Source organism: Eublepharis macularius, chromosome 14 (genome assembly GCF_028583425.1).
Source record: "Eublepharis macularius isolate TG4126 chromosome 14, MPM_Emac_v1.0, whole genome shotgun sequence".
Taxonomy (NCBI): Eukaryota; Metazoa; Chordata; class Lepidosauria; order Squamata; family Eublepharidae; genus Eublepharis; species Eublepharis macularius.
The window spans coordinates 45,073,288-45,095,998 of NC_072803.1; the positions used below are offsets into that span (position 1 = coordinate 45,073,288).

The following is a 22,711-nucleotide window of genomic DNA, read 5'->3' on the forward strand; positions in this document are numbered from 1 at the left end:
GTGTGCATCCCTGTGGAGTAGTGGCGCCTGAGCCTCTCGGGTTTTTTTGCTTCTACAGCCTTCGCACATCTGAAACCAGCTACCTGAATGAAGCGTTCTCCTTTTACTCTGCTATCCGGCAGAGGTCTTATTACTCCCAAGTCAACAAAGAAGACAGGTCAGGCCATGCCTCAGTCTTGTGAGTTTTGCGATTTAAAAATGAGAAGCATGGCATCATGGGTTGGGTGGCGGTTCTTAATTGAGTTTGTATCTGTGATTCTATGAATCTTGTCCTGTGGAGTTCAGTGGCTGAAGTCCCAAAAGCTGCTTTAGATATGGCTGAGAACCAGCCCAAAGGGTTTTTAACTTTGAACAACACGCACACATGCCCACCACCAATGCTCTTCATACCATGAAGCACGAACAATTATATTTTGAGACATACGGTCCAAATCCTTTAGGGGTTATGGGACAGTTCTGTGGTGCTAAACTAAACTAGTGGTGCTAAACTAGTTGGGGCATGTGGGTGCTTACTGTTGCAGCTGATTTCCACTGTGGCTTTTCCTGTCAGGGCTGGCATCAGCATAATCCAAAATGGGGCAGCTGCTGAGGCCCGTACCTTCCAGCAGGGCTCCCTGCCAGTGCCCCTCTTACTCATTTGGCTGCCCTGCCACCTGGCTGCACATGCTGTCCAGCACCACAGGGGAAACGGCCTGCAGGTGATGCACATGTCTGTCAGGACTCACAAGGGGACGATGTATGGTTGGGCAGTGGTGGAGGACCACACGAGTGGGCGAGAGCAGGGGTTTGAGAAGAGGTGGCAGTAGGGAGGCACCCGCTGAGCACTTCCCAGGTCTCCCCAAAACCTGGAGTCAGTCTTCCTTCCTGTCCCTGCTATGTGTCAGTGAACTGAGATTCTTTACTGTACTGCTTTGTAAGCACTGCCAGAAGAGTGAGAGGGCAAGGCCCTTGATAAGGACAGACTGCAGCATGGCTGCCAGCAAGTATTTGAGTAGCACTATGACAGGTTTCTTGATTTTGTTTTTGCCACCTGAGGAGAACTTAAAAATTCCTTTCTGTTGATTGCAATGTTCATTGCTAACTTGCTTCCATTGCTTTACAACTGTATTTATGGTCTGGAGAGCTGACTCCCAATCTGTCCTCCAGAATGCACCCAGACAAAGAGCTACTAAGCTCCCCTGCGGGGCCTCCTTCAAAAGTGCAGGCAGTTCTATTTTTTCCTTCTCCCAAGTCACTTACATAGCAGAGGCAAGCAGCTCTGGCATTTTGGCATCATGGCCAATTGCATAGGTTGCAGCCTGAGGACTGACTTGATGATCTGGTGAGGCAGTGGTCTCAAGGGACATACTTTGGTCAGCGGCATCCACACTCTCTCCAGTTATTTACTTCATTTAAAACATTTCTATGCCACCTTTCCACCCAAATAGAGTCCTCATGATGGTAAACATCAAACATTAAAAACATTTAAAATAAACTATATATACAGTAATTAAAAAAAACATACCAACACACTTAACACCAAAAACTAGGGATGAGGCTAATAACAAATACTGGGGGTATGCCCAATAGAACAAAAAGAACTTCACCCACTGGTTGAAGACAACAATAAAGGGAGATGCAAAAGTTTTGGTGCCATAATTGAGAAGGCTCTTTCTCAGGTTGCCACCTGTCCAGCCTCAGATGGCAGGGGTACCCAAAGCAGTGTTTCCAAAGATGACAGGAGGGTAGATTCATATGGAGGAAGGCAGTCCTTAAGGTATGCTGACCCAAAGCCATATAGGGCTTTAAAGGTCAATACCAGCATGTTGATTTGCATATAGAAACAAATTGGGAGCCAGTGTAGATGGAACAAGACTGGAATAATATGTTCCCTGTGATACCCTCCAGTCAACATTGTCTGCGGCATTCCATATCAACTGTAGCTTCCAGACAGTCTTCAAGGGCAGTTCAATGTAGAGCACATTGCAGTAATTTATCCTAGATATTACCAGGGCATGTAACATGGTGACAAGAACTCTCCCCACTATCGGAAGGGCTGCAGCTGGCTCACCAGCCAAAACTGATAAATGGCACCTTTGGCTACTGCTGCCACCTGTTTATCCAACAAGTGGCCTGAGTCCAGGATCATCATGAAGATATGAGTAGGGATGCCAGGTCCTCAGTAGAGATGGGCATGAACCGGAAAAATGCCATGAACCGCAGTTCGTGGTTTGTTGCGTTTCACAAACCATGAACTTTCACGAACTTGCCCTGGTTCGTGAAGCGGTTCGTTTGGTTCATGGTTCATCACTTACGGGGGCTGTAGAACGGCTCCCTTGACAGTCAGAAATACCAAACTCACAGGGAGTCTTCAGCGGGCTCTCCTCCAGCCACCCTCCAAGATTGGTAAAGATTGGATTTTGGATGTCCTAGTTATACACCCCCAAAGTGGCCGCCCCCAGGAAAGTTCCATTGCCAGTTGACTTTCATTGGCTCTATTGAAATATATTGCAGCACCAAAAAATTGCAATGAAAACGTGGGATGGAGAGGAAGATTCTGTAACTTCCTCTTCAGAGGAAGATTCTGTAACTCCACCCCACGTTTTCATTGCAATTTTTTGGTGCTGCAATGTATTTCAATGGAGCCAATGCAAGATATTCCACTCTGGTGGCCGTCATTTCAGCCCCAGAGCAATTTTTCTGCTCCCAGGGACTTGTCTCGACCCAGAGCCTCTCATCCCCCGTCCCTGCCAGTTCACTGACTGCAACAGGACCCCTAGGAGCCTCTAAGATTTCTGGTCATTAGTTTGAAGCACCCTTACTTCTGGGTTCTTTTTTGAGTGTGTGTACCTCCTTAGCAAGCAACACTGGACACAGGCTGGTAAAATATGAAGTGATTTATTACAGAAAGAACACAGGAACGTATGCTAGGCAGAAACTGCTCATAAAGACATTTAGGCAAGGCAAAAACAAATAACAGCTTGCTGATTCTATCTATGTTCTAACTAGCTAAAATACTACTTGCTGACTATCTAGACATTCTCTGAGTTGGTTCCTAGGCAGGTTGTTCGTACCAAAGTCCATCCATGCCAGCTCACTCTAGGCATCCTGGAGTTGGCATGGAGCTAGAAGCTCTCATCTTCCATAGCTGGTACAAGGTATCATAGCTGGTCCCATAGGAGTGGTAGAATGATAGAATAAAGGAATGATAGAATAAGTGATTCCGCACACGTTGGATAATGCACTTCCAATCCTCTCTATAGATCATTTGGAATGGATTTTTTCGTGTGTGGAACAAAAAATCCACCTCAAACGATTGATAAAGTGCATTGAAAGTGCATTATCCAACGTGTGTGGAATCAGCCAATGCTTAGTAACAGAGATGCTTCTTCACAGTGATGGGGGCCATCAGCCCACTCTAAGAACCAATCAGGGCTCGTTACTTAATTAGCCATTACGTTAGTGTGAAAGTTTAGGGAGTCTGGCTACAGCTGAGAGCAATGCCAGGCACAGAGCTTCTCAAGGCCACTTTCTCAGGAAAGATAGGAATGCAGGTGCAATTAATTATCAGTGGCTGTGCTTCTCAGCAAACAGGCCTAGAAAGATCACTTGTAGGCATGAAGCCTGAACCAAAGTTTCACTCTAAGCCTGGTAAAATAGGGCCTGCTCCTTACAGGACTGTCCTCAGAGAAAGATTCTGTAACTCCGTTCCACGTTTTCACGTGTACGGGTGGGAGGAAATGTACACAGCTAGGGTAAATGTTTAGGGGAAAAACTAGTTTGCAGGAAAAGCTTATAAAAAGCAGGAAAGACATTAAATAAAACACAGATTACTTTTAATATACCAGGAGCTTGACCTCTATTTCGGGTTGCTTAGGACTTTCTCCACATTAAAATTATTTTTGAGTTATATAATCTCCTTTGGAGGTGAGCAGTTGATAAGGAAGGGGGGAAGGGCTTTGGAAGCTTTAAGGGCAAGAGGCTGCATGGGCTGCCAAGAAGGGAGATGGGAGGGGAAAAGGTCAACTGGTGAAAGAGAAGAGGGTGGGGTAGGGCATAGAACCAAAGGAAGCAGGCGGGGAGGAAAACGGAGCAACAAGGGAGGGAAGAATGGGAACTGGGGTAATGGGTATGAAGCAGGGGGAAGGTAGGAAGAAGTGGAGACTAGGGATGTGCATGTTAAAGAATTGGTAAATCCAATTCTTTGGGGCCCTGAACAAGGTGCTGCCAGCCACAGCATTGTTTTCTGTGGCGGGGGAGTCAAAACTGACTCCCATTGCAGAAACACACTGGGACAAGCAACACTGTTGCTACTTAGCTCAACAGAACCAGTGACATTCACAGCAGCCAGGCACTGGTTTCAGCCAGTGGGGAAACACCACGGAACAGAACCAAGCAGTACCCATCCACAAGCACAAGGCATTCCTTTGCTTCAGTTTACTTCTCTTGGGCTAAGTTGAATCAGTGTCCCTTGCTTCAGTTTGGTTTGGGTGGAATATAAGAGATAAAAGAAATAGATAATAGATATCAACAAGTAAAATGATAACTGTCTCATGTTTGTATATATGTGTTGGAAAACAATAAAAAAATATTTTTTTAAAAAAGAGTGTGCGCCCCTTGGCTATGGCTGCTTTGCCCCAGTGTGTTTCTGCAATGGGAGTCAGCTTTCACTTTTTTCCTTCAGGAAACAACGGAGTGGCTGGGGACACCTTGACCCAGGGGCCCATAGAATTGGCCCCCAGGTCCAAACTTCCTGAAACTTGGGGGTTCCTTAGGGGACAGTCAGGACTAGGTGCCCTGCAAATTTGGTGTGTGCTTGAAAAATGCCACCTCCAGCCCCTGGATAGCTGTCAGATATTTTTCCTCATAATGGAAAGTGGGTGGGGGCAATTTCTTTGGGGACCCATAAAATTGCCCCCTGGGGTCCAATCTTCATGAAAGTTGGCAGGTCTTTAGAAGACAGTCAGGAGTAGGTCCCCTCCAAATTTGATGAAGTTTGGTTGAAAAGTGACTCCCCCACTCTAGGGATAGTCCCTAGAGTGATTTTCCATATAAAACAATGGCTGAATTTTACCGATTTTTTTTTTAATTTGGTAAAAATTCAGGATACCTGTTTTTGATTTGGAATACCCAGATTCTACAGAATCTGCCAAAATTCAATATTTTAATTCAATTCAGAACTGAACTGCACATGCCTAGTGGAGGCAGCATGGGATGGGGGATGGGATTTCTAGTCTCCTATTACTCTTTATCATTACTCCAAAGCATAGCACAGCAAGACCTTCTCATAACACAAACTGTGCAGAAAGTTGAATGAGGGCCAGGGAATGGAATGTTTTAATGCAGATATGTTTGTGGGGCTGTGAGGCAGAACTCTCCAGATCTGTCATGCTCTATGTGAACCCAAGGTAAGTAAAAAGGCCTTTGGCTTAGTGCTGTCCCAGGTTTAATTTGGAGAGCAGTCTCCTCAACAATGGAAAACATCCCACAAGCCACTAAATCATTGAAAGACTGCATAAGTGCAAGATCCATCTTCTTTGCTCACAGCTTTCTCTTTTTCTTCGATCTGCTGAATAATTCTTTTACTTTTCCTCTTCCAGGCCTGAACTGGTGGTTAAGAAACTGCGTTATTATGCACGATTCATTGTGGTTTGCCTTTTACTCAACAAAATGGATGTTGTTAAGGATCTTGTAAAGGTAAAAACAAGCCACACCTTACTGATGGATGATTTTGTGTTATGTATCTAACCTGCTCTTCCTGCAAAGAGCTTGGAGGAGCGTATTTATTCTCAAAGCAGCTTTTTGAGGACTGGATAGGTTGACTTCCCCAAGGCCATCCAGTGAATTTTATACATGAGCAAGGATTTGAACCTTGGCCACATTTAAGGAATGGAGGGTCTTTAGCTCAGTGGTTCTTCATTTGTTTGGGATGCAGAAGGTCCTGTCTTCAGTCCCTAGCAGCTCCAGTTAAAAGAAACAGGTAGTATAATATGCATATGTAAGGAGTGTTAAAGCTGTAAAAGGAGAACTCCAATTTTAATTTAGTGGTAGGAGAGATGCGTCTCAGCATGAGGTGGGCTGTGGTTCAGTAGTAGAGCATCTGGGACCAGAAGTTCCCGAGTTCAAAGGCAGCAAACATTGGGAAATACCTGCATTTGAGACCTTGGAGAACTGCTGCCAATCAGAACAGAAAATGCTGGGCTAGACTGGCCAAGGATCTGACTGTAGAAAGTAGTTGTGCATGTATGGGAAATACTGCTGACTGAGAGCAGGCACAAATATGAGAATAAGCGCAAACTGTTTGTGAGGTAAGATGCCAACTGCTGAGGACATGTGTATGCGGAAAGAGCTTTCCTTTCCTTGTGTCTAGGGGGTTCTGACCTTTCATTCTTAAACACGCTCAAACATGCCCACACAACTGTATTAAAAATAGATAAAAGCACTGCACACGCATTAAGGCTGCTTATTGCATCTCCTTTTCCAGGAATTGTCAGATGAGATTGAAGACTACACTCACCGCTTCAACACAGAGGATCAGGTGGAATGGAACTTGGTTCTTCAAGAGGTGGCAGCATTCATTGAGGTAGGGCCCAAAGCAACCATCTGTTCTTTTTTTGGAATTGGTCAAGGCCACTCACCCTCACCCTTTTTATCTACCCAGAATGGCAACCTCTGTTTTCGAGTATGTGGAAGATTTAACCAACAGCTCCTCTTGGAATTCAGTGTTCTCAGATAGTTTGGATTACATGGGTGAATCATCATCGGAATGACATTTTTCTGCAATCTGTTGTTAGATCTGAGATGTTGAGCCTGGTGAAAGTATGGTCTTTTTTGGCTCTGGCATGGAGTTTGCAGCCTGGTTTGGGGTTACCAAAGGTCAGTTTAGCCCAGGACTCTTTTGCCAACTGTAGGCAACCGGATTGCCCAAGAAGCTCTGAAACAGGGCATGATGGGTAAGAGTGTGGTCCCCTCTTGGTATGGCCCCAGTAACTGATAGTCAAAATATACAAGGCCTCTAAATAAGAAAACTGATTTTTAGCTATCATGACTAATAGCTTCTCTTAAACATTCTCCATTAATCATCGGCGCGAATGGCTATCTCTGTTGCTTGTTTGGGTGGCTGAGAGATTTGAGTCTTCATTTTAAAAAAATCTCCAGGTGCCTAGCTGTCATTGTCTTTGGAGAGTTCAAAAAGCTTCAGTGAACTGACAAGTTACTTCTGTTCCTCCATCATGCCTTGTTTGCCTCGAATGTCCTTCTATCTTTCTGAATTACTCTGTTCCAGTTTTTCAAAGACTAGGCAATCACTCTCATAAACAAGGAAAACATCTAATTAGACAGTTGGAGTTTTAAAAGCTAGTTTGGCATGTATCATTTTATTTCTCTTGACGGTGGCTTTGCACGCAAGGCAGACTGGGATGCAGTAAGAGAGAACTGTAGAATATATGGAGAATTCTTTGGAACACACCTGCTTTTACAGCTGTTGGAGCTTCCAGGGCTGCTTGTGAAACGTCACAGCCCTGGTACGGTTTCTGCCCATGATGAAGGAAATTTGCAAAACAAACAGGCTGAGTATAGATTAACTGGGAAACAGAACCCTGAGTAAGGGTGACAGTTGCATTGGTTGTGTTCTTAGTGTTAATCTGCTCCATTGCCCTTTAGCCAGCTTAGTTTAGTTCAGTTTGTAAAAAGAGGACCTGAAAAGTACGCGGATACACCAAGCACAATACAGTTTTGATTCCTAGCTTAATACTAGATGTACTTCCTAGGTCTTTTTTCATTGGCAGCACTGTTTATCCTTCCTTGCAAGGCATAGTCTTGACTCTCCTTGCTTCCTTGTTCATCTAGGCAGACCCGGTTATGGTCTTGAATGATGATAATTCCCTTGTGATCCTCTCCAACCGCCTCTCTGAAACAGGAGCCCCTCTGCTGGAGCAGGGGATGATCGTGGGGCAGTTGACTCTTGCAGATGCACTTATTATTGGGAACTGCAACAATCAGGTGGGATTCTGGGTGAGAGCATAAAATGCCACAAAAAGGGCATGTGTTCAGCAGGCAAACTTGGAACATTTGAGAAGCAAATGTGTCTTTAGAAAGGGGGGGGAGGCTGCAAGGGGCCAGAGCAGCGATTTCTTGGTGGTAACTCCTACTCTCTTGAATGACCAGTCTGTGGAGGGTCATCTTTTAGCCTCTTTTCATAGCTTCTGCTGTTGGGTAGTTTTTTTAGATCAGAGTCTTTAGTTATACTCTGGCTTACCCAAGAAATTTGCATTTCAAAATTTACTGGAGAATGAATACATTTACTTTATCTCAGATGTGCCAGCCAAGATGCAGCAGAATCTTCTCAGCACCATCTTTTTTTTTTATTAAAAAGAGGTCATATGGAAAACTAGTTATTGATACTTCTAGATAGAAGTAACATTCTGAGGCACACTGGAGTCATGAAATATAATGTGGCAGTCTGTCCACAACTGTTTTCTCCATACAGATGTTTAGGAAGTGGCACATTAATAAGGTCTGTGGCTGCTAAAGTAGTTTCAGAAGTCGTTGAAGAGGCCTCGGTAGAAGGAGATCTGGCTGGCCAGTGGCCAGCACTCAGCTAGCCACCTTCGTAGTGCCAGTGAAACAGTGGAACTACAGCATATGGAAGTACAACATGTTGCCTTGCTATATGATTTTAGGCATCATGTCAAGACATTTTTGTTTTTACACGCTTATACTAATTATAGGATTGAGCAGGGGGGAGACCAAAATGTGTTGCTGTTTATATGGTTGGGGCTGTACATGAGTTTTTAATTTAAAATACCTTGTTTTTTTCCTGTTCATGTATAGGGGTTTTTACTGTTTGTAAAAACAGTTAGCATTCTGTTTTTAAGAAATACTTTTAATACTTCTGTCCCCACCCCCACCCCCATAGCTAGCTCCAGAGGCCCTTAATACGCTGTAAAGTTACAAGCTGTTCTTTTACAGGTGAAGTTCAGTGAGTTGACAATCGACATGTTCCGGATGCTGCAAGCTCTGGAGAGAGAGCCAATGAATTTAGCATCACAAATGAATAAGCCTGGATTGCAGGCAAGTCTGGTTTATATTTGTACCTTTCCCCCCTTCACTCAGTAGGCTGGCAATTGACATTAATTTTGGGGTGGGGAGCATAGTTACTCCCTCCACTTGAAAATTCCACATGAGCTGATTAAAAATAAAGTTGTACCATGCTGAGATAAAGAATCACTGCCCTTTTTTAAAAGTGAAAAATACAAAAGCTCTTTTAAGAACCTATGTTTCTTTTAAATAGGAGACAGCTGAAAAGCCAGCGAGGAGGGAGAATCCCCACAAATACTTGCTATACAAGCCAACTTTCAGTCAGCTGTATACCTTCCTAGCTGCGTCATTTAAGGTTTGTGGGAAAACGGAGAGTGCCTCTCTTCAGCAGAAGAATGTCCTAACACAAAACGTAATCTTAAAAAAAATCCCTTCCCCTGGGTAAGCTCAAAGAAACCCAGTGTCCCCTGGAACTTAGCTGGAAATGAGGCATCATTGATGCGTAAGATGTGCTTCTATCGTACCTTCAAAATAAACACCAACTCTTTTCCCATCAACATTTCAGGAGCTGCCCGCAAATAGCGTCCTGCTGATCTACCTGTCGGCCACTGGCGTGTTCCCTTCAGGTCGTTCGGATAGTGAAGGTACAAATAAAGGAATGCTCCCTGTCATGAGCAGGGCTTGAATTCTCTTTATGATCCACAGACCAACAGAAGGTCTCCAAACTCCTCCTCTCAAAGACAAAGTTTTTCTTCTTGACTGGTTCAGCTTTCCTTTGCTGGCACAGCAATACTAATGCTATGTGTTTTGGGGGTCTGCTTCTCAATCTACTTTTAGGTCCCATATCAGATTTGTCAGACATCCAAACTGCTGAACCCAGTTCAGGAACTTACCAAACCGGCAGTCCTCTTTGCACAGCAGAAGAGCCTGTGTGTGGTGCGTCCATCTGACATTCCTATTTACTCTCTCATTTGCGTCCACAGTGCTTTAAAGAACATGGCTCCAGTTCACATTCTTTCCTTCCCTCTGTAAAACACCAGGGGGAATATTTTTGCAAACTTGATTTACACGTTAAAGATCTCAAGGCTCAGATATTGTGTGTCCGGGCTGGATGGGCCTTAGTTCTTCCACTGTGTGAAGAGAATCACTAACTTGGTAAGCATCTGGACTGTGCCGAAGTGTCCGAAATTGTACATGCTTCTGGGGCTTACTTGGCCCTTTCTGAGTACCATTTGAACATAAAACAGTTACCCAGTGCTAGTAACATCCAAGCATGGACAGAGGGGGGCTGTACTTGAAATCGGCATGAGAAAGATAGATGTTGCTCCTTCTCTGCTTCTTACCATGACAATTCAAGCCCTTGTCATGACTTTGGTAACTTCCCTCCACCCTACTTCCCTCCCCACCTATCCAACTTGGCCAAATACTGGGATGCAACTTCCATCAAAAAACCAAACTAAAAGCTATTTAAGAAAAACAACGCTGACTGTCCAGATCAAACAAACTGAAATGATTTGGTTCCCAAGGTATCATGTTTGCATTAAATGAAGAAATCCTACCAAAAAGAAGTCAGATTAGATTCACTCCATCCACTTAAGACTTGCATTCCTTTATAAAATGCATGCTTGTTCCATCTTCCTTGCATGGTTCATAAACCTTTCCAGATACTTGCACCAAAAAGGACCTGTAAAATCTTTGTTACAGGTTTTTTTAACAAGTTGATTGGCGTTGGACTTTTCTGTGTGCTTTGGATGCAGATCTGTTGACCTCTGTATGGTCTGTGTTTCTTTTTTTTAAGTTTCCTGCATGACTTTTTCTTCCCAATGTACTACAGAATGAATATTCCAGCACTGTCTGTTGGAGAGCCTCTCTTGGTTCCAGGTGATGTCTGTCTGCCTTTAAAGGCCCTCTAGACAACTCAATGTTAGGGATCAGGTTAACTGCTCCTACTCTCCCAGTTGCCCCCTCCCCCTTCAGCCCTTTCTGATCCCTGTGACCAGTAGGGGGCCAGTTCAGGTAAAACATTTAACTGACTTGCTGTGCTGCACATGAGTGTTAGTGACCTGGTGGGAAGGAGGATTTTCTTTCCTTGGGATGCTTCCTGTTCTCCCAGTTGAGTGTTGCACCAACCAGGAGCACGGAAAGCAGCTATCCAGGTGAGTCTGAGTCTTGTAATTGTCTTGGTTTTGGAAGGGTATACCTGAAGATGCGGTATAATGCAACAGTCACTGTGCTCTTGGATTATGTGAGTGATCATAAGAATTGCTTTGTTCATTTAGGACAAAAGTCCATCCAGTGCAGTACTTCATCTGTAAAAAAGCAACAGAGGGGCTTGTTGCATTTGTCCTTTTAACCTCCGAGTCTTAAATGATGATGTCACAAATGTCCCTTGAACCAAGACTGAAAAGCGATAAAGCATTTTCAGTTAGAGAGCATATTTAGAGGAGTTTCTTGAGTTTCTACCACCATTTTTAGTGAAGTCATGAGTTAACCTGCAGGATTTCTATGCAAGATACAATTATACTGAAAATCTCAATGCGCATGTTTTAAAAAGCACTCGCTGTGTGGAGACATTTTGGAAGCCAGCAAGGAACTGTGTAGAGCCTTGATCAGAATTGGGCCTCCAAACACAGCTTCTTGCTTTTCTTCCATTGATTGTTGTTCCCTGGTCCTGCTTGTATGATTCCCATGCGTCACATCCTTTTGTCCTTCCAGCCCCTTAGATCTGTAATTCTTTGGAAATCTGAATCTTAAAAACAGCAGTAACATGGAAAAATGGTTGTTGTGGGTTTTCCGGGCTGTATTGCCGTGGTCTTGGCATTGTTGTTCCTGACGTTTCGCCAGCAGCTGTGGCTGGCATCTTCAGAGGTGTAGCACCAAAAGCCTCCCGCCATTAGCATTCCACACCCTGGGAAACTCTTACAGGATGACTCAGCTCAACCCCACCCCTCCTGAGTAGATACAAATGACCTGCCAACATCTTTTCCACACTGTGACACTGAGAGATCTCTGTCTTTTGGTGTTACACCTCTGAAGATGCCAGCCACAGCTGCTGGCGAAACTTCAGGAACTACAATGCCAAGACCACGGCAATACAGCCCGGAAAACCCACAACAACCATCGTTCTCCGGCTGTGAAAGCCTTCGACAATACAACATGGAAAAATGTCAGTAACTGAAATCTTGGTGCAGCCCAGTTACTGTGGGCTGGAGTTGTGATGATTTTTGTAAAAGTGGAAGACAGTATCAGGTGATTATGTAATATCCGGTTGCATTCTCTGCTTTGTTTCTGATCCACACAATTGTTCCTTACAATACTGGAGGCTTATTAACTTCTTGAGGAAAGGGCAATTTCAGCAGGAGGGCTAAGGATCATTGAGCAAAACAACAGCTGAGTTTTGAAATCAAAACTGTTCAAGTATCAAGGGAAAGCATTTTTAAAATGGATATTGAGATGTGCTGTGAAGCTCCGAGTTCAAGAAATTCGTCTTGGAGTTTGGCTTAACTGCATCTCTGGCCCGTCTTTGTGTTACATTTACAGGACTTGTGGATTATTCTCATTATCAGTGGTGGACCTGTTTTCACATTTGAGTGGATTGATTATTCAGTTGTAAACAGCTCTTAATGCAAATAGTTGACTGCTGTTGTCAGCTTTCACTTAATCAGTCATCACAGATAACTTTGTCTCTTGATTATCTGCTAGTGGGATCCCCTTGAGGACATGAGATGCCTTTTGTGTAGACTTGACCCTATGATTGTCTTCAGTCCTGATTCATAAGACCAGGTTTCGCATGTATTAACTTGGTGGTTTGAAATGACTAACAAATTATATGTTTATAGAAGCATGTTTATAAAGTGACTGGCTTTTTGCTTTCATCACCAGCTGATTATGAGGATTAACTCCTAAAGTGCAATCCTATGGACACTTACTTGGGAGCAAATTCTGTTGAACTCAGTGGGACTTAACTCCTTTGTAAACATGCATAGGATTGGACTGTAAAGTCAGCTAAGTAACTACCTTGCAAACAAATGATGAGATTCATGGATCTCCATCGGGAACAGGTGGTTAATGCAAAGTCAGTTTGGAAAAACTCATCAGCTTGTTTTGGAAAACAAGTCCCACTAGGCAGTTGTAAAGCTGGTGCTGTTACCAAGAGCCAGTCTACCTGGAGTTCTTACCAAAGCACACACACCCTGCAGCAGCTCAGTATTGCTTTTGCTGTAGTTGTGGCTGTTACTGCTAACTCTGGAAAGGTTCTTGTTGATGTGTTAGAAAGATGAATTCTAGCTATTGAATATATTGACTTGGTGGTGGTTTTAAATATGGTATATATATCAGATTTTCCTTTATGAAATAAACACGGCTCTCATTAAAGCAGCCTTTAATACCGTCTCTCTCTTCCTCTCAATCGCTTGCTCCATCATTTACAGCAGGGATGGCCAGATAGGAGTCAGCAGTCCCAACCTGGTTCTTGAGGCAATTCTATCTTGTCTTTTGTGACTCTGCCAAATTTTAATCAAGGCTAGATTATAAAGGAATGCAGTAACCTTGCCTTATTTTCTGGTTTCCAAATTAAACAGTGCAAAGCATAGAGGATGCATTGCATTCCCAAGTTGAAACGCTGATGTTGTATTAGCTTATGTGCACAAACCAGTTGTCCCACAATTGGTAACTTCTTGGGAATTCTACTTTCCCCCCAGTTGGTACTGTTTCTCTTATACCGTGTTTGTTTCATTGCCAACCTCACTTTGTTGCTGCTATTCATTCTGGCTCCTGTGTGGTTTCCTGTAGGTCCCTATGATTTTGGGGGTGTCCTGACAAACAGCAATCGGGATGTTATAAATGGGGATGCCATCCACAAGCGGAACCAGTCATACAAAGAGATGCACTGGTGAGTAGCTTGCTTTCAGAAGAAAAGATTTCAGGCAGCCTCCTGTATATTATAAATGTACTGTAAAAAAAAAAATCTGTGGTCTGCACTGACTCTGTAAAGCCTTGAATTGTTTAGGATTCATGAGTGTTCTGCCTGCCTCCTGTACAGCCCTGCTTGAAACAAGGATCCGTCTTGAAAATATTCCTGTGTGCAAATAAATGTACATCAAAGTTCTAGAGGATTTAGCAGGAGCTGTATGATGCTTAGAAAGATTGACCAACTTTACATCCATGCTCACTTACTTAGACTGAAAACCTATGAGCAGGGATCTGTGTGTGTTTATGTTTATACAAGTGCATTTACAAGTAAAAAGTGAAATTGGGGGAGGGGGGAAGAGATCCCCGAAGAATGTTACGGCTGAACAGGCTCTTTAGATAGCAGATTTGGCGGAGGGCAGGGAAGGATGCATTCTGATTAAGCTGTCTAGCTTCTGTGGAACATATAACAACTCTGTTGTTCAGTCCAAGTTGATTGTGGTTTAAAACCAACAACCCTGTGCATTATATTTCTAGTCCTCCATGAGCCTTAATAATAGCAACAGGAGTGTGAATCCATTGCAAAGGAGAATAAAGCAAGCCTGATGAATTGTTTGGTTTGCTTACTGTTTGCCTACCAGAAAAAGGAGGCATATATAAGATTACTTTTTTGCTTTTCTGGAATAGCTCCGTCCGTTCCTGGGTTCCCAGTGCACCCTGAATATTTCTTGTTCTCTCCTCTAGCCTGCACCCTGGTGATCTCTATCCTTTTACCAGGAAGCCCATGTTTATCATAGTGGACTCATCTAACAGTGTTGCCTACAAGGTAAGGTCTCTGCAAGTGGTTATGTTTAAGGTGCTTCTAGGGAGAACCTCAGTGCTTTTGAAGGAAATGAGTCTTGGAATTTCTGTTTCCTGGATGCAGCATTCTTCTACATTGTGATCCTTGCATTATTATGGGTCAGAACTTTTCTCAGTTCGAGGCACCCATTTTTCAATAGTAGGGACTAAGATTCACTTGGGATTTTGTACCAGCTCTTGGATTTTGAGTTATGCCTCATTCTGGACTTCACGGTACAATTACAGCTATGTATAATCCTGGTCCTCCTGAGATAAGCAGTGCAGTACTGTGTTAACCCATGGATAATGGCAGTACCTTTGGAGAGACCCCACATTGCTAAAGTGAGTATTTGCCAAGGTGGTGCCGTGGCTTGTTTCAGCTTGTTCATAAGCCATTTTCAGCTACTTGGACAGGCTACTTTAAAAAGCTGTTTCTGTACAGTCTGATTATTGCTTACCTGAGCCCAGGTATTCAGCTTCTAAATTTGGCTGGATTGTCCAAGGGCATGAGGCTTTATTTTTTTTTTTTATATCCTACATTTCTCCCAAATTGGGACCCAAAGTGGTTTATCACATTGTTCTCCCCTTCTCCTTATCCCTACAACCAACAACTTCATGAAGTAGATTATGCTCAGAGATTGTAATGGGCCCAGGGTCACCCAGTTTGCTTCTAGGGCAGAGCAGGATTCAGATCTGGTTGTCCTAGGTCCTGCTCCACTATGCTAAGCTGGCTCTTAAGCTTTCTGCTTAATCAGCACTTGGGTATGGAAAGAAAGAGAGGATGAGTAACCTGATTAGACCCATCTGGTCCTCAATATTTTAAAAATCTTAGTAGGAAATAGCTTAATGAATCTTAGAGGAATTGAAACCTTTGGAAGAGCTGCTAACTTGGTTTGAATTTTGGATAGAAACCAAGTAGTTTATATCCCTTTACACTGAATTAGGATAAGTTCAGTTACCTTTTAGTCTGTAAGGAACATATTAGGAAGTGATAACTTTGCTTTTGGATGGGAAAAAGGGGGCAGTCATTTGCCTTCTAAAAACACAGAATAGGAAAGGGCACAAGGAATCATGGAGCGATGAATGACTGGGGAATTCTACCATCAATCCTAATCATCCCTCTGGCATGTCACATACACTAAAATCCTAATTTCCCCTCCGCCCAACTTTTCTCCCCTCGCCTTAATTGACCCGCAGCTGGTCTTGACAGTACATGCTTCTTAGAATGCAGTAAGTGTGGTAACTTCTCCTCCAAGCTGTTCTTTGGATTTCTTAAAAGGAAAGTATTTACAAAGTAATATTTCTGCTTTCCTGAGGTGACTGCCAAGTACACAGAAAATGTTTTCTATGGGTGTCCGTGTTGTGCTGCTCTACTGAAAAGCACCTGACACTGAAAGACACTGTGTGCGGCACCAATGCATGTAAAGGACTGATTAGTTTTGGAGATTCTTGTGAGCATATTTATACTTTTTAAGCAGTATAAATTTTGGATTATGAAGAAGCTTCGTGAAACGGGATGTTTCAAGTGCTAGTGCACCTGTTGCCAACTCTCCCCGACACTTCTTCCCCTCGATGATAACTTCGGTTCTACATGACGGTTGTCTGCCTGCAAACGAGACAAAAGCACTGAGCCTGCTGTCATGCAAATTCCCACAATGGTTTAGCTCACTTCTGGGCTTGTTTGCAGGCTACAGTTTCTGCATATGTGATTAATTCTGATCCTCTTTTGCTTTCCCTCCAAGCCTCAGTGTGAATAAGTGGGAAAGCTGACCTATGTATGTTTAAAACTTCAAGAAGACAAAAGATTATAAAACATGAACTTAAACTATATTTTATTTATATTTCAATTTATATACCGCCCATCCCCCTATGAACTGAAATACTTAACTTACTTTGGAGCTTTGGTTACTTGGGATTTGTATGTAAAATAGGAATTTGTTTAGCAACAATTCATAGTGATCGGTTATATAATAGGTTGCACTGCTTGCACTTGCCCTTTTGGAAAATTAAAAAATCAAAAAATTATAAACGATTGCAATATTTAGTTAAGTACTCTTAGGTCTCTTAGGACTTTTGTCCCCATTGTTTGGGTCTTGCTTTTTCCTGCTGACCTACAACATGCAGGATTTCATTCCTTGCTGTCTGTGACGTCCACAATGCACTACAGAAGCTTATCTCACATATCTAAAGCTGATCACAAAATCTCCACAATAGGGGCAGATAAAGCTATGGTGATTTCCCCCCAGAAAAATCTGAATATTTTTAAAGCCTAGGGGGATTGAAAGTCCTCCAATCTCAGCTACCATCTTGGGACTTGCCTGGTAACCTTCAAGAAGCATTGTCAGGGACAGGGAAGAAAAAGGGACTGGCAGCAGTGGTTGTGAGGAGGGGCAGCAGCTATTGCTACCAAAAGGTGAGGAAGAAGCTGGTTGGGAAGATGGTTGACCAAGTGCCCAGTGATTTTTAGGCTGAAAGTGCTGGCAGCCTTGGAATAGCACTGCAAAGAGGGGGAGGAAGGTGGTGGTGCTGGAGAGAAGGCAGTGAAATAAAGAGGGGGGAAGCAGGAAGCTGAAGGAAAGAAAAGCAGAGGAGGAGCAAGCAGGACCTTGGGTTCATCGTCGTATCTTCTGTACAGTCCCTTAGAAGAACTGTGCAGGTGCAGGCCAGCTGCGCTTGCACAATTCCCATATGGGTCTGCACAGAACACTTGATGAACAACAGTTACAGGTAGGTGCAACCCTGTTTTCATCATCATGTCTTCTGTGCAGTCTCACATGGGAACTGTGCATGCGCAGACCGGCCTACACATGCGCAGTTTTCATATGTGTCTGCATAGAAGAACACTCGATGAACAATAGTTACAGATAGGTGCAACCCTGTTTTGTGTGGAGTGGGGAGAAGGATGCAGCAGGAGGGCAGGAGGAAGTAAAGGTGCATTGAAGAATGAGACAAAGGAACAGGAGCAGAAAGTAGGGAAGAGTAAGAGGCTAGAGGGAGAAAGTCGGGGACCAGCAGGAGAATTTCCCCGCGAGTTTGTTGCTGGTCCTTGCTTGTTACAGCCTACTGTCAAACAGATAAACAGAACTGAGCATCAGTTTCTTATTGTCTTTCATGTCCGTCCATCATTTGATTTGGGGATATACTTCTTCTGCTTACATTTTCAAAAGGCTCAAAGGGCATTGTATGTGGACAGACACGTCAGATTTAACATGTTGCTCTGGGGAACTCTAAACTGGGATAGTACCCAGCTCTGGCTTCATATGCCCTTTCTGTTTGAAGAATGTCTTTTAAAAAAGTGGTGCAGACATGTTCTTAATAGATACGTTATACTTAAAGCCTGTTCTTTCTTTAGATCAGCTTACATTTCTAGCTTCTAATCAGTCCACACTTCCTTGGTTTCACTATTGTTCTAGGATTTCTGAGTTCTTTGTGTCTGTCTTTAATCTGTTCTCTTCCAGAATTTCACAAACTTATTTGGACAACCATTGGTGTGCCTACTTTCTCCTACAACATATCCAAAAGCGTTGCAAGGTAGGGAAGGTGCTGGTCCTCCCTAGCAGGATTTCAACCGTTATGCTAAAATCCTGTATTTAACAAAGCGAATGAATGAGGATGTTAGCTTTGCAGATTAAAATCTCTGGCAGCACCTTTTTGCTTGATTCTCAGAGCCATGTTGAACAGTGTGTTCTCTGTCTTCTGGCAGTTTGCAGTAAACATCTAATTAACATGCTTGTCATAACCGAAGCTTACTATCCAAAAGGAAGCATGTGCCCTGGGCACCTGGTGAAGCTACTCTGGCAAAATCCTTGTGCTGTTGTTCCACTGGTGGAAGCATTGCTTATGCCTCCTCAAGTATGAGCAAACTGTAACTGGGCTGCATTGCCCTCTGTTCCAGCAGCAGAATTGCAGAAATTCATGCATTTGGCTCTCAAAAGCTTGTGTTTCAACAAATTCCTTAGCCCTTGAGGAGCCACCAGATTCTTGGTCATTCTGGCTGCAGCACACTAATTCTTGTAGAATATTCACTGTCTGCACTGCCAGTCACACTTTCTGAAATTACTAGGAAAACAACAAAAAGCTGGGGTCGATGGTCCATCCTGCTTATCCGCCGTACAAGCCCACAGCAGCTAAAATACTGCTGCTGAATGGTGGCTAATCAGATATACTGGCTGTTCAAAGTATCCTTCTAGCTGAAGTAGCCAGTTAGGACAATGTTACAAGCTTTTAAGACAAATCTAAGGTGCGGGGAGGGATCTGACCACTGTGACAAACATTTCTACCAAGAGACACAATCAGAAGAAAACTGGTTGGGGGTGTACAAGCAGAAACCTGGAACATCTTATTTCTATAGGAGGCTTCTTTTTGGCTACAGACCTTCCATAAGATATACTGCACAGTACAAGGCAATTAGAAATAGGTGCATTTGAAGGAAGTGTGTGTCTCTACCCTTCCTTCCAGGGCATCTACCTTTAGAGGTATCTTTACTGTGTAAGCGCAAGGGTCATGCATCTCAAAAGGAACTGGAGTAGCACACTTCCATGGGCTTTTAGGTTTGATAGCTAAAGAAGTGATGTGTTGTTTCACAATGGAAGTTGTAGTAAGCTGTATTCAGGGTTTACTTGTCTGGCCCAACTTAATGGAACACTGCAGTGACTACTGATCTGATTAGGGAGCTAAATATTTGCTCAGTAAAAGCTCTCTATATTAACTTTCCAACCCATTTTTCCAGTCCCTATAACTGTAAATGGTTCTGGTGTGTCTCTCTCTGAGAGAGCTGCCCCTTTACTGCTACTTCCCAGCATGAAGTCCAGTCTGGTGACATAATTTGTGACACAGGAAGGTGGTGGTCAGCAGTGAATGCATGAGAAGCTGGAGACCTTCACTCTTTTGGCTTTTGAGGTAAGTTCTATTATGTGCTGAAAGGCTTTCAGTTGAAAATAAGTGTTGTTCCTGTTAAAATAACACTAAGCTAGTCCAGAGAAATGCTGAAAATAATAGAACTTACCTTTAAAAGAACAAGAACTGTGAATGTCTCCAGCAGGAGGGAACAGCTTTCCTTGTGGAGAATATTTGGGATGGTGATGGTGAAGAGAATTCTTTGTGTTTGTGAGGGTGGGGTTGGGATCTGTTCTATGAAAGTATTGTGCTTCTTTCTTCACTGTGATAATAATGCCTTTTGCATTTGATGCCAACATGCTAATGTTAGTTATACATTTTCTGTGGCTATCCTCCTCCTACAGACTTGCCAAAGTCCAAACCTGAGCATGTTTTTGGAAACTGTAAAACCTACCTGATTGCACAGTACTTTGAGGCTAAATGCAGGGTTATGAAAGAGTATGGACTTTCAGAAAAATGGATGAAATCTTGTTTTATTAGGGTGTTTGTTTTACTCAAGTTGAGCCTTCAGAATATAATAGGTTATAATGTATAAGAAATTAAAAATGCACTTTGTAGCAAATACCCATGGTTAACTATACCACAGAGGCACCCGTGTTGTACACAAAATGGAAGAAGTCTGTATCATGCAACTTTGGGGACCCTCTTTAGCCTTTGTTCGGCTTTTCACTAATACTAAAAGAAATTATGGAAGATTCCTTTTGTCTAGTGGTGGGAGATTTTTAAATGGCATCTTCACACATCAGTGAAAACTGCAGGGCTTTTACTGTGAGTGACAATTTCTCTCTTGTTTTGTATTCCAAGCATGTTATGTTTTTCTTCTGTTGACTTCTAGATCAATCCCAACGAGGTAGCCTCTTCACCTTCTTTCTGAACAACCCATTAATGGCATTCCTATTTGTCTCTGGATTATCAAGCATGCGCAGAGGACTATGGGACAAGTGTCATGATTATCTTCGAAAAATCAACAGGGATATTGCACAATTGCTGACTCATTCCCGTTCCATAGGTATGCTTTGATGGAGGGAGCTTTGCAGCTGAAATTAATCAACAGCTATTTTAAGTGCAGTGTCTCAGGTCGGGGAGGCAAGAAATACTGCAGTCCCATGTCTCCCTTTCAGCAATGTATGAAGAGGCTTTCTGAATTCAGCTTTCTTGTAAGTTCTGTCTTTTTCCTTTCTGCAGATCAGGCCTTTCTCCAGTTTTTTGGAGATGAATTCCTTCGCTTACTTCTAACAAGATTCATCTTCTGCTCAGCCACCATGAGGATGCACAAAATCTTCCGGGTATGCCAGGGAACTCTGTCTTTCTTTCTTTCAGAACAACTCATTGATAAACTGTCATGCATTCAGAAATGCACTACTTATGGATAAAAGGCTTTCTTCTGTGCTTGCAAGCTTCAGTTCTTAGACACTTCTGCTTAGCTTCAACAGGGGTTTGCTCAAAGGTTAAAGCATACGCCCAAGTGCTCTTTTTTTCTTCTGGTGGCAGATGCTTTCACAGTCACTGCATCTAACTTCAATAACTTACTATCTCTGTCAAAGGCACTGAAACCAAGGAGCAGCTAGTGCAGTTAATATAAGGCATAGGGACCTGTTGCAAAACTAAAAAAAAAGTATTGAGCATTCCAACTCCTTAAGGAACTGTTTGAGTTTCAATCTATCTACATATATCTGGAATATTTCATCAAATGTTTAAAGTGCTTAAAAGTATGAATTAACAAATGTTTAAAGTGCTTAAAAGTATGAATTAACAAATGTAAAGTGATTTAGAATGTGCGAAGATGGAGGGATGCTTCTAGACTTCTGTGTATGTATCTGCATGTGCATTAACCTATAATGAAATTAATGGGTGCTTGGTTCAGTTTCCCATAGTGAGGAAAACATGACAAGAAATCTTTGTTTTCAACAGCACCAAAAACATCACATCCTAGTATCATCTGGTATTCATTCCATGGCCTTTTCCTTCTCAGTTTCATATTCTTGACTCAGTAGATGCATACATGTTGTGGAGAATGGTTCCAGAATTTACGTGGTGCCACAGTCAGCTATGCATAATGAAACATGTTTGCCTTCTGTATGATGACTGTATTAGCTAATTAAAATGCTGTCCTATCTTCTGCTTTTCCCCCTTCTATCTATAGCAGGAAACTAGAAATTATCCAGAATCGTATCCCCAGCTGCCAAGGGATGAAACTGTGGAGAATCCACACCTCCAAAAGCACATTTTGGAGCTGGCTTCCATGCTGGATGTTCGAAACGTGTTCCTGGAAACCACCCTTGATGATTATTAAGATGGAAACATGTTCTGGCTTTCTTACTGCAGAGGGGTGTTCCTGGCCACAGGTTTTTGAAATGGTGCAGTTTTCTAATGTGAAGATACACAAAAAGGAATTTACTTGATTTTTATTTTTAAATTTATGATTATTTTTTTAAAAAATAAAATGGCTGTAGGTACAGCTGTTCCATTCTGTATGGGGTCAATTTTATATACTAAACCCTTCTGCATCTTTTAAAATTTTAAGACTAAAGATATCCCCTGGTTTTAAATTTTGATTTGATTATTGAAACTAACCACATGTCACAAATGATGCTAAGTATTTAAATGCTATCACTTTTAGCCCATGTGTGTGGAAATTCTTTATTTTTGTACAATTTTTAAAAAAAATTGGAAGCAAAAAAGTCCAAGAAGAAAATGGTCTTCTGTCCCCAAAGATTCTGGATTTAAAATGTGAATGGTGGGACCACACCGTGCAAAGCAAGCGATAGCAATAAACAAGTGTTTCAATACAATACACTCAGTCAACTCCAGAGGGAGCATCATATCTGAAGGGATGTTGGAGTGATCCCAGAAAATGTAATACTCCTCACAAATTCCATATTCTGATATAAAGCTAAGTCACGTGCTGGGTAAGAATGCAGGACATCCCCTTTGGGCCTGAAATAACTGGTTCAGGGCATATTACCACATCAAGAAATTGGCCCCCAGCTCTTCATTGGACCACCCTCTGTGCCTCTTACAGAGCCATGATCCTCCTGCCCCATGAGGA

General features: G+C 42.7%; 1 protein-coding gene across 1 annotated transcript in view; it reads left to right on the top strand.

The window, feature by feature from the left end:
- SCAI (suppressor of cancer cell invasion) overlaps positions 1-22,330 on the top strand; it is an 81,308-nt gene extending 58,978 nt beyond the window's left edge. The window contains exons 6-18 of the mRNA XM_054998180.1: positions 59-157; positions 5,580-5,676; positions 6,464-6,562; positions 7,828-7,980; positions 8,950-9,051; positions 9,272-9,373; positions 9,584-9,662; positions 13,810-13,909; positions 14,671-14,752; positions 18,225-18,297; positions 20,498-20,671; positions 20,848-20,948; positions 21,806-22,330. Of these exons, the coding sequence (XP_054854155.1) occupies positions 59-157; positions 5,580-5,676; positions 6,464-6,562; positions 7,828-7,980; positions 8,950-9,051; positions 9,272-9,373; positions 9,584-9,662; positions 13,810-13,909; positions 14,671-14,752; positions 18,225-18,297; positions 20,498-20,671; positions 20,848-20,948; positions 21,806-21,955 (1,411 nt within the window). The 3' untranslated portion in view covers positions 21,956-22,330. The remainder of the gene's footprint in view (positions 1-58; positions 158-5,579; positions 5,677-6,463; positions 6,563-7,827; positions 7,981-8,949; positions 9,052-9,271; positions 9,374-9,583; positions 9,663-13,809; positions 13,910-14,670; positions 14,753-18,224; positions 18,298-20,497; positions 20,672-20,847; positions 20,949-21,805) is intronic.
- Positions 22,331-22,711: the final 381 nt, after the last annotated feature.